We start from the raw sequence: 12,135 nt of genomic DNA, 5'->3' as shown, positions 1-12,135 counted from the left end.
CTGCTATTACTACTGCCTAAGTCAGGCCAACTCTCTCTTTGGCACTCCTTTTGTTATCTCTCTTCCCTTATTTTGCAGTCTAGCATACTTTTGTTAATGTTTCCTTGAACTCCTCTGTCTCTCTCTCTCTTTATTAGAGGAACACATATTTCAGGTACAGTCTAATTTGAAAAGAAAATTCAAGTGAAATCTATTGGCACGTTGTCTAGCATGTTCTGTTTTCTTCCTTCCTCTCACATTGTCTCTCACTCTCTTTTTCTTTTCCTCTTTTCTGGCAATTTGGTGATGAATTATGTTTCTTAGATGCCCTCTACATATTATATTGATGCATCAGTTAACATGTTAATAGCAGCATAAATGGATAGGGTGTCACCAGTGCATCAGATTTAAAGTGCCACAAAATGGGAAATGAGCCATAAAAATGTTCTACAGATAATTCTTACATTTGTGTAGCCGTAGCTGACCGTTGGCTCATTGTCCAAGCGATCTTGAAATGGTGGGGACAGTATAGCCTTGTTAATGAGGTGCTGTGCCCAGGTTAGTTAACCATGCCTGAGAGGCTGTGTGTTATTAACCTAGACAACCTGACCTGCTTCAAGTACAGGGCCTTGTTCTGACCTAGTTTAGATACCTTTCCACAGCATTGCACTGTGCCATGAAGACATGACCTAAGGTCAGATTCTTTTCCCTTTCATATGAGGTAGCACCCTGTCCCACAAGCATACCCACTGACTTCAAAGATTGTTCATGGAGTCATGGTGTACAAGTGTGCTGCATGCACACAAAGGTGTCAGAAGCTGGCCCTAAAAGTACTTCCTTTTCTTTATTGGCTGAATTTTATCTTAAGTTTGAAGAACATTAAAAATAGGTATTTCTTTTCTTTCCAGCATTCACTTCATTAGGAGGGCTGACCCAAATGCCTTTGCTTGCCAGAGGCACTATATCAGCCATGGATCAAAACAGATCGATAGAAGACCTTATTATGTGTTGCATAAAAATAGTCGTATGTGTTGCCAGAACTTTGCTGCCCGTGCATCCAACCGAAAGTCTGAAAGGAAAGGATGTTGTCTCAACCCCATTGCTTACATATTATATAGCTTGGGAGCTATTAGTCCTTACTTCGGAGTTTAAAAGATTTCTATGGCATTTTCATTTAGCTCCTCTGCACTCAGCTTGGCCAACATTTGACACGCAATAAAACAGTCTTCCCTGATGTGAGGAATATGCTTAAAGAGCCAGGTCCACCATGATGCCTATTTAACAATTACTATATTATATTTGAAAAAAGATAAACAATTGCTGCTTATGGTGCTACGAAAATGTCCCAGACATTTCATGATGCTCTGTCCTGAGTGTTTCCAAAGGATGTTTTTGCACTGTCTATCTCTTCAGTCACATTCTGGAAATACACACCATCCACTTGAATGAAACAGCTAGTCTGCCAGAACTTGATATTTTGTCACCATCTGCACTTGGCTTCTAAACAGTCTCAGGCTGTTAATGCTGGAAATGCCACCGCATATTCTACGAATTTATTGGCAAAGCCTGTTAAATATTTGGCAGAATATTTGCTCATCCCAGCAGATCCTATTATCAACATTTCTGCAGATTTAGCAACATTTAACATAGAAACGAATCTGGCAGTCCAGGCTTAGTTTGTCAGCAAAACTGTCCAAGCAACCCAACTGTTTTGCTCTACTCTCACTGGTCAAAAAGGTGCGATTTTAACCCCATGTTAGCTAGCATATGGTAAAATTCAAGTGGAGGCAAAGCAGATGGTAGATTTCATGCAGGCTGACAAATCAAGGTAAATGCCAGTGAAGAGCTAACTAAGGAGCAGCATTCAAAAAATCATAGGAAAGGGGGGCTGGCAGGGACCTCACAAGATCATCTTGTGCAGTGCCTTGCTCAAAACAGGATCATTCTTGGCTAAACCATCCCAGCGAAGTGTCTGTCCAACCTGCTCTTGAAAATTTCCAGGGATGGAGATTCCACAACTTCTTTAGGTAGCCTGTTCCCATGCCTAACTATCCTCATGATCAGTGTGGGAGGGGCTGACAGAGGAGCTACAGCAGCCATAACTAGGGGTGGGCATGCAGGGCACCAGCACCGGATGCTGCCTTAGAGGGAGCACCACAGAGGGTCCCTAGAGATTTTGAGGGGCAGCAACAGCCAGCAGCAGGGCAGTGTGCCACATCTGGGGGTGGAAAGACCCTTCTCTCACTCCCCTACTTGTCTTACCCCTTCTCTTGCTGTTGAATTCCCTTCTGCCCATCCTTGCCTGCAAGGTGAATTAGTGGCACTCAGCAGTGATGATAAGTGAGAGTACTCAGTAGTAGAAGTAGTGGTGGCAGCTGCAGTAGAGGGTGCAGGAGTACCCAGCTTTACTATGCTGAGGCATAAAAGCACCAGGTTTGGAAAACACTGGCCCAGGGCACAAAACCTGCTGGTTACATCTCTGAGCAGCAGTCAGCATAAACATGAGAAAAACTTCAAGTGGATTTTTTTTAAACTAAGAACTACTGCTATTTCAACGCCATAGTTGATGTTAAAGAAATCCAACTTCAAGAACTGGGAGAACTCAACCTGACCAAGTGCTAACATGATGTCTGTTGGATTATGAACGTGATGAGAGATTTATTAACTGAGCAGTAGGAAAGACTGAAATCTGCTCACTCCCAGTTTCCAAGCTTCCTGCGTATCTGAGCCTCCAAATTTACCTGGCAGTCTGTGTTAAAAAAAGAATGAGGGAGCGTATGTACATTATAAATATTGGCCTTCCTGGCTGGCTGTGTTGCAAAGATTCATTGGATTCATGCAAAAAGCTATTGGATTGCTGGTGAGCCTGGTAGAGAATAAGTGGACATTCATTACTGCACATACTTGATGACTAGCTGCAGCAGTGCAACATGAAAAAATCTCAGACTTCTGCTATGTTAAAATCTCACAAGAATGAATTAATTTCCTGTATTTTCTAAGTTTATTTTGGCAATAAAATCATTGCTATATTATTGAAGTTGTATTTTTTAATCTGAGTGTACTAGCAAGAAATAGACATTTTATGTTTGTATGTTCATTGCTTAGTTCTAAAATAAGGAGATAAATAAAATATAAAATAATAATATGATTCAGATTTTATTTTTAATTTTATTCGTTGACACTGCTAACTGAGATTTTCCAACACTATACTCCTTTAATATGCCTAAATTTTTCTACTCTATTAAGTGCTACAAGGCAACTATAACTTTTTTAATAAAGTAATTTAATTTCACTGCATAGATAAATATGAAATATGTCAGATAGCTGTATTAATATAATTTATACTGGTGTGTGCAACTGGACTACGTTCAAGATGGTATGTGTTCATATCCACTTGAATAGTGTGTGTAACACAGATTAGATATCTGTATGCAATACCTTTAATATCAACTTACAGACACGTACCATGTGTGCATATGTACAAACTGCATTCTCTACTATATAATACATGCATACACACATATTTTACTATATATATAATGTATGCAGTGCATATGTGTGTATTATATGTACGTGTGCACACAAGCAGATGCACACAAATACATATCTTGTTGAAATCCATGTTGAGCAGAATTGTTTCCCTTCATGTGTGTGAATGGTGGTCTTCTAGTCAACTAAGTGTGTTTTTGGCACTTACGCACAAGTGTAATTCTATTATCTCAGCACTGTGGACATATAAGTGTGCACATGCAGATTGAGCGTGTGCAGTTGGCTACACATGTGCCTCTGTTCTGGATGCCTAAGTGTGTATAAGTCATAAAAACGTAGCCAACCAGGATTCCATGACTAAGCTGTTGGTGCTAAAGGTAGAGCAAAATGCTACCATGTTTTAGTCCCCAAAACTGAGTGGTTAGTGCACTTGCCTAAGAAGTGGGAGGCCCAGGTACTAAGCCACTCCCAAGCCCCTGAAGGAATTTGCGTCCACATCTCTCTGACTTCCTAGCATAGGACTTCCACATAGGACTTCCATGGCACAGGTCAGGCATCACCTAGTCTCTTCTCCTCTGCTTCTTATGCAGCTGCCTCCTGGGCAACCAAGAGAGGGAGATATGTGCAGCCAGGATATCAGGACCAAGCCAGAGGGTGTTTGCCTCACTGAGATCGCTGCTGTCTGGCGTGGGAGTGGAGCCTGGGTCTAGCCTTGATCCTTGCTCGCATTGGGGCAGAAACTTGTGTGCTGCTCTCCGTTCATTTTATCCAATACCTGTGACATACAAGGGGCAGTGGCACAGTTTCAAAAGTCAGAGGATGCATGCCCTGCTGCAGTAATTAGTGTAGAGGGGTAGAAGGGTAGGGAGTCTATTACAGGAATCAAGAGAGAGATGCAAATTTTCTTTCATCCTGAATGTTCTGACTGGAACTTTGTAATAGACTTCCTGCTTTTCTATTTTATCTGAACTGTGTCGCCCATTTTTAGCTTATAATCCTTTTAGGCACTCTAGGGCTTGAGGTATGACAGATTTACAAAAAAAACACATGCTTCTTGGCTCATTTGCCTTATCAACCATTCATCATCTATTCTTGCTATTTATAGTATAACTGTTGCTGTCTTCTCATTTCCTATACAAATAATCAGCTTTGTACTTTTATTTTTATATTTGTTCAGGGAAGTTTGGGAGGGCAGGAAATCATAATTATTATAATAACCTTTCCTCCTTCCACAGATTCATTCTCAGGGATGGATTCAGATGTGACAGCAACTCCAGAGGCATATGTGATATATGATGAAGGTACTGGTCGATTATCAAACTCCTTAACAAATGCACTGTTTGGGGTTGGGTTTTTTTTTTCTCTTCTTTCTTCAAAACTGCTTGCAAAGAATACATTTTCAGCATGTTAGAAGGGAATTTAGGCTGGCAAGCATTATGATCATGAGTTGAAGCCAGTCACGTGGGTTTCAAAGCAGCCCTGTGGCAGGAGTGAACAACAGAAGCTTGCAAGGCAGTTGCATTCACACTTAAATTAAGGGTGTGAAGAGAGAGACAAATTATGTAGAGTGAAAAGATGGGGTAGAGAGAAATTTTCATATATCAGCTGGTAACCAGTTTGTGTGTGCTTGCTGCTATCTCACAGTAAGTAGAAAGTAAGCTGTGATAATTTAGGCAGAAGAAGGGTAGAGTTACAACTTGTGGACTAATTCAGAGATGCATAAGCCCTGCTTTCTGCCTGACTTCAGACTAGCACAGTTAACTGCCTCTCTGCTGTGTAATGTTAGCAGTTTCATTCGAGGACAAATAGCCCTGGTTTAGCTTCCACTTACCATGGAGTAAAAGGGATAATTGAAATAGTTGACACAGATCAACTGTGCTAAGACCCTTTCAACTTGATATAACTTATTTGTTTCCCTATCCTGAAGGCTTCTTCATATCACTCTGGCACTGAAAAGGTGCTTTTGAGGTGGTAGTAAGTTACAGCCACGATGTAAAACAGAAATCTCATTTCTTCTGGGAGAAAGCCTTTTGTTTAGGGATCCTACAGACCTTCAAATCCATTGCCCTGCTTTAAGTACCTGCATAGTATACAAGATAAGACGTGCTAACACTCCTGCCCCAGGCCCCTCCCCACATTGCTGCGTGGGGCGGGAGTGTTAGCACATCTTATTTCGTATACTATGCAGGTACTTAAAGCTAAGTGACATTACTGACGTCTTCTTACTTTTGCCCTTCCCCTCCCTGTTACAGAATCCAGCCCTAACTCCAATGCAACAAAGTTGATTAATTAATTTAAAATAGAAAATTATTCACTCTATGCACTGAAAACTTGTATTTCTGCTACAGTTTCTGGCTTTCTGTAGCACTGTAAATCTGTTCTGCATTCTTGCTTTTGGATACCTACTCTATTTAGATTTATATAATGTGCCCACAGGGAATGAAATCAAGTGTACGTAGAAAGATAGATCTGCAAAACCCAGGAATGTAGACTAAGATTATCAAAGGAGGTATAATGAAGAAGAGGGAAGTTTTTTATAGAGTTATCTTAATGTATCATCTGTGGCAATTTGATGCAATAACCTAGCACTCAAGAACAGCTGAAGAGAAAATGTCAGTTGCCACTATTTAATTACTAAGTATAGAGTCAAGGGATGCTTACTTCTAGGTTACTAGAAACACCAAAGACTTTCTGCTCTCAATGGCTTCTGATGTTCTGTGCCTTATCATTCTCATTTTGTTGTTCCCCCCCTTCCCCACCTATATTAAGCTAGCTAAATACAGACCTTGGTTAAACCCAAGGTTTTTTAGTATTAACTTTGTTACATTCTGCCACTGTTCCAGTATTTCTGGGTTTAAGGGTAATAATATTTCACTTTGTAAATGCCACACAGGGATTTTAAATTAAACCAGAAGAGGATTTAAGTCTCAGGAAAAGGGCAGTGAAACATTTGAGAGAGAAATTTCCTAGTAACTGAGCAACAACTTTTGAGGTTGTCTTTTAATATATTGACAAAGATATTATAAGGCAAAATTCACCCTGTGTAACAGGCTAGAATAAGGCCCAGGGACAATTTAATTCCATGCAAGTTTTCAAATTACAGTTTTGATAGGACTTCCATGGTACATTGGCTGAAGGAGGGTAGAGTTGCACCTTATAGACTAACTAATTCAGAGATGCATAAGCCCTGCCTTCTGCCTGACTTTAGACTAGCACAGCTAATTGGCTGGCACTCCACAAAGGAGTGATTTTTACCCATACAGCACTGAGATTTCAGTACGGTAAACAAATGGCATTCAGAGCAAAGCCCTGCACTCACAGACCATATCAGGACATCATGAGAGAAAATGCCTTCATGCATTTTGGTTTTGTCAGCATCTCAGGACAGTGCCTTTTCTATAAAGAGCATTAGAGTTACAGGGACTGGACTCTGGCTTCCATACATGGCCCTTTCATACTTTGCCATTTATCATAAGAAATAAATGGATTCACTGATTCATAATTTCCACTGTTTGGGCAGCTTCATTCTGGTCATTGGGAGAAGCTGTGCTAAAGCTGCCATACCCATCACAGCTGGGTCACTCCCCTGCATAGGTAGGTTCCCTGAGTGACAAACCACACTCTTCTTAGAGGAAATGGCTGGAAGAAAATGGTGCATAACTAGGTTGCCCTTGTGCCCCGCTTTACCTTTTCTTTCAGTACTTCCATTGGGACCATTAACAGCCAATATAAGCCTTTGAATGGGTCTATGGGCCGTTTGGGCCTTAGGGCCACTTAGGGAGTTTTGTTGAGCTGTCATGACCCAGGTCAGCACCTGCCCCCCTTCCTCCTCTGCCACCTGAAGCAGCTCACCAAAACTTCCTATGTGGCTCTGACTTACGCTTGGCTAGACAGATGGGATGGGATCGCAGGTGGATGGGGAGTGGTGTCTGGGAGCGGGATGGGTGCACAGGGCCAGGATCGGGATCACTGGGTGGTGACAGTATGGGCCCGGGCCTAGGGCAGAGCCACAATCTGCTCCCTGCATGTCCTTGCCCATGGAACCAGCGCCCATCATGGGACATGCAGACAGCAGTTCACAGCTCTGCCTGGGGCCCCGGCACCATGCTGTCATTGCCCCGTGATCCCAGTCCCAGCTCTGGCCCTGGCCTCACCCACCAATCCTGCTCCGAGGCACTGCTACCTGCATGGGTCCCAAGCCGGTCTCCATAGAGACCTTGCCCGCCTTCCCAGCTGCTCCCGGTGGTAGGTGCTGGGCAGATGGGCTGGTGTTCCCAGGCAGTGGGTCTGAGTCTGGTGGCAGAGACTGGTTAGTGGCAGCTGGAAAGAGCTGTCGCTATGGGGGCTGTCTGGAAGCAAGTCCAGCTGCTGCGCCTCCCTAGCCCCACTGCACACCCAGGGACAGTGGGACTGGCTGCAAGAACCATGGCTTGGGTTGTCTACCCCTGCTCTAAGGCCCCTCTACACACGACAGGTATCGCTCGGGTTAATTGCTCAGTTAGCTTGAAACCAGCTACATGTGCTGAGTACTTACCACGCCATAAAAAAGGTCCAACCAGCTACAAAGTTAGACTTCAAAAATGCATACTAACTTTATAGCTAGGGACCTACTGAATTTGCAGCAGAAGTGGGTTGCGCGGTGGCTCCTTTAATCTTGCAGATTACCCCACACATCCCTCTTTCCCCTCAAACCCCACTCACTGGCAGTGGGCCCCATCATTCGCTTCTGATCATCAAGAAGGTGAAAAATGTGGTTTTAAATATGGCACTGTTTTTGCCTCTCAGCTGGTCAACACCAAACAGCAGGGCCACCAGGGCCCCTCAGTCAGTCAGTGGCAGGAGGTAAAAATGACACCATATTTAAAACTGCAGTTTTTGCCTCCCTGCTGATCAGGAGCAAGAGGTGGGGCCCCTCTGTCAGTGAGTGGTGGTGGTGGTGGGAGAGGGGCATGCATGGGGAACATGCAAGATTAAGGGAGCCACTGCACAGCCTGCTTCCGCTGTGAATTCAGTAGGTCCCTATTTAAAAGTAGTTGCTATCAAGCTTTAATTTGCTGTCAGCTGACAGGGCTGTCAGCTGACAGGGCTCCCAGCAGCCAGGGGTGCACTGTGCCAAGACAGGGTTGGGAGACCTACAACTGGGGGGACTCTTAGCCCCAGTAGCTGACTCTGGGTCCTGGTAGCATCCCACAGCTGCCAGGACTCAGAGTTGTGCAGCTGCAGACACTGGGTCCCTGTAGCATGCCTCCCAGTGTCAGGACCCAGCTGGATCCTGACAGCTACAGGGCATGGCTGCAGTCTCCCAGCTCTGGGGGTGCGTGGAGCTCCCCAGGATGGGAGATGCAGCCACCGTGATCTCCAAGTCCCGGAGGTTTCACGTACCCCTGAGGCTGGGAGATTGCGGTAACTGCCATCTCCTAGCCCTAGGGGTTTCACACATCCCCATGGCTGGGAGGTCACAGCAGCGGCATCTCCCAGCCCCAAGTGTGCACTGGGTGCCACTGTGGCAGGGAGACCTTTAGGTGAGGGGGCTCCCAGCCATGGGAGCTTGCTTCTTGCCAGTGCAGGGGGAACTTGGATTTTAGCATAAGTAAAACCTATCTGAAAAGGAAGTTCAGAATCCCATGGAATAAGAACTTTAACAAAGAAGTGCAACGAATCAGGTTTTTCTTTGAATTGTAGTCAGTTTAGATTCCAAATGAAATAAAAGTTTGGTTTTGCATTTAATTTTGTTTTTTGCTTGAAGCCCCTTCTACTTCTCCCTGGAAAGTTTATAACCTACTGTTTACTCTGTATTTGACGTGGAGACATGTCTTCTGCTATACATCTTATTCCATTTAGAAGCATTGCTTAAGGTTAGCTTATGTTTCTGCTGAAGTTGATGAGAATTTTGTCATTAACTGTAATGGGACCAACGAAATATTAAAATATCCATTATTATTGTGAGTTTTTAAAAGTGGTCTTTAAAGCTTGGGAGAATTGCCTGAAGTCTTCCTTCTTTGTTTCATCAAAAAATCCCTTCCACTCTTCTACTATTTTGTACTTAACAAGTTCAGTGGAAAAAAAAAGATGTATTTTATTATTTTTGGTTCAAAGATTATACTCTTGGTTTTAATCAGTTTGATGTAAAGCCCAGTAAGAGATCAAAGCATGGTGTCCTCTGACAGCATTGAATATTGTTTTTATTTTTCTGAGCAAAGTTTATGGTGAGGGAAAGGGAAAAGTTCCCTTTTTCAGTTTAAGCCAAAGTAACATGAAGTAAGCTAATGTTTTCAACTCTGTGTTTTCTTAAGACTATGAATTTTTTGAGAGCACTTTGCTGCCAACCACCATCGCCACCACCACTTCTACAACAGAAGCAGTGCCTGAAATTGTCTACCCAGAAACCAGTGTTGTTGGTTCTGGTCCTCTCTCAGAATTTGACTTAGCTGGAAAAAAACGATTTACTGGTAAGTCTGTCCTTTTTTGTGTTCATCTCACTTTGTGAAATGCAATTGATTTAAGTTCTAACTGCATCAGTCCACACAGAGACAAAAACATGTACAAATATGGCTAAGAAGTCACAGCTTTTCTTGCTAGGGCAGGGGTGGGTAAAATGCTGGATCTCACTGGCAGCCAGACTCCATTTCCCAGCACCCACTACCCATGCCACTTCTGCCTGGTGTTCATGGAGACCCTGGGAATGGCAGGGCCGTGACAGCATGGGACCAGGTTCTGCAGTCCTGCTGCTCCCAGGGTCTCCAAAGAGACCGCCTGGGAGTGGCATGGACAGGGCGCGTGGCTGGGTGGGGAGCTGCTTCAGGGCCAGGGCTGAGTTCAGAATCTTGTGGCGGTGACAGCGCGGGACTCCCCTGCCCTTGGTACCTGCACTCATCGCAGGGACATGCAGGCAGCGGATCACAGCTCTCCCCTGGCCCCAGCCCCCCACCAGATCCTGAGGTCCCTGGTCTGGCCCACCCATATTACTCCTGGCCGCAGCCCCATCCCAGCTGTGCGCCTTGCCCACGTGGGTCCCATCCCCAGTGGTGGTTGTCGGGCAAACTGTCAGGTGTGCCCAGGCAGGAGGGGTGGGTCCAGCAGCTGCAGCCAGAAGAAGCTGCTGCCACAGGAGCTGCTGGGAAATGGAGTCCACCATGGACCCAGTCCAACCCATGGGACAGACTTTGCCCACCGCTGTACTAGGTTATGGTGCTTTGACAGGTTATCACCTGATAAATACAAATAGAAGCACTGTGAGTTCTAACTTTGACTTTAGGCCTTGTCTATATACAAACTTGCATAAATTAAACCAAATTAGTTAAACCAGTGCAAACCCTTTGGTCAATTTTCTTATTTCTGTGGAAGAGTATCTTGTTTTGGCACCATTTAAACCTGTTCCTAATCTATTTAATCTGAACAAAAATAAAAGTGTCAACTCTGGAATTTGTTCCAGTAAAACAAAAACAGTGTAAATTTAATTCAATCAGTAGAACTGTCAGTGTAAATATGTTGTCTGATGGGAATCTAGGACACAGTTTCCTTGTGTTACATCAGTGGGAACCTGTTGACTTCAGTGGCATACTTACATATGTCAGAGCAGAATTTAGTCCGTAATTCATTTAATTCTGAATGAAGGGGAGAGTAGATAAATGAACAAAGTTTTAAATATGAAGCGATGGTGATTTGTTACTACAATTTTTTTAGTCCTTTTCTCTTTTTCCCGTTTTTTTAACTATGGCTTGTATTTGTAATTGTAAAAAGAAACTGCAAGCGACTGAAATGAGCCAAAAGATGTACATACCAATGCCACATCTTCAGTTGGTATTAGTCAGCATGGCTCCATTGACTGTAGTGTAACTATACCCATTTGTCCCAGCTGAAAATCCAGCCCAGACAAAGACTGGGAGGATTTCTAGGGCCTGAGGACACAGCTTTCGAGCACTCCTCCCTGAAGTAATAGCACTTAAGAGACCAGTAAAAACTGGCAGAAGGTGCACTGAGGGTCTGCTCAGCTGCTGGCTGCCCCCAGGATTAGGGGTGGAAGAAAACAACTGAGAGAGAGACTGGCTTCATGGCATTTCTCCCCCTCATCACACTCACAAAGTTACACAGTGCTTCCCTGTCAAATGCTGATATGACATTACTGTTCTTTCATTGATGATACCTTTTGGTTGGTTTATGTTGGAAAAGACTGCAATGGCTAAAATTAAATAGCTTACAAGCTCTGTAAAAACTCCCTTTAGGGTGGGAAATCAAGTAAGATAAACTTAGAAACATTGTTTTATGAACACTTCAAGGCAGTAAGGAAAAAATGAAAATATTATTCTCTCAGTGAATTGTGTTATCATAACTAAATAAATATTTCCAAAGGAAAATGTTTAAACTGTTTCTGTTTAAACACTAAAATGACTGTTAAGGCACTAAAATTACTAGTTACTCAACTACCGAATTAAGTGCAGTTCTTGTCATTATATAGGACAACTGTTGAAGTTACTAGTTGTTAAAGTGATATTGGTATCCTTCCAGTGCTTAGGAAAACTTGTGAATTTGGAGCTGATTTTTTACTAACATCTAGTTTTTCATTATTAAACACTCGTCCTTGGAGTAAACCATGGCCCACTACTACGAAAGACTAGTAACTTGTTTCCGTGATCTTTTACAAATCTCCTTTATGGAGCTCATGATTAT

The 12,135-nt window shown here is 43.3% G+C and overlaps 1 protein-coding gene across 1 annotated transcript in view; it reads left to right on the top strand.

Annotated features, from left to right (window-relative positions):
* FNDC1 (fibronectin type III domain containing 1) overlaps positions 1-12,135 on the top strand; it is a 125,395-nt gene that overhangs the window by 84,731 nt on the left and 28,529 nt on the right. Inside the window, exons 12-13 of the mRNA XM_014519127.2 lie at positions 4,704-4,769; positions 9,762-9,917. Of these exons, the coding sequence (XP_014374613.1) occupies positions 4,704-4,769; positions 9,762-9,917 (222 nt within the window). The remainder of the gene's footprint in view (positions 1-4,703; positions 4,770-9,761; positions 9,918-12,135) is intronic.

The sequence above is a fragment of the Alligator sinensis genome, unplaced genomic scaffold, assembly GCF_000455745.1.
Source record: "Alligator sinensis unplaced genomic scaffold, ASM45574v1 scaffold682_1, whole genome shotgun sequence".
NCBI classification, from domain to species: domain Eukaryota; kingdom Metazoa; phylum Chordata; order Crocodylia; family Alligatoridae; genus Alligator; species Alligator sinensis.
Note: the sequence above shows the minus strand (reverse complement) of the source record. Positions and strands in the feature narration are given on the sequence as shown.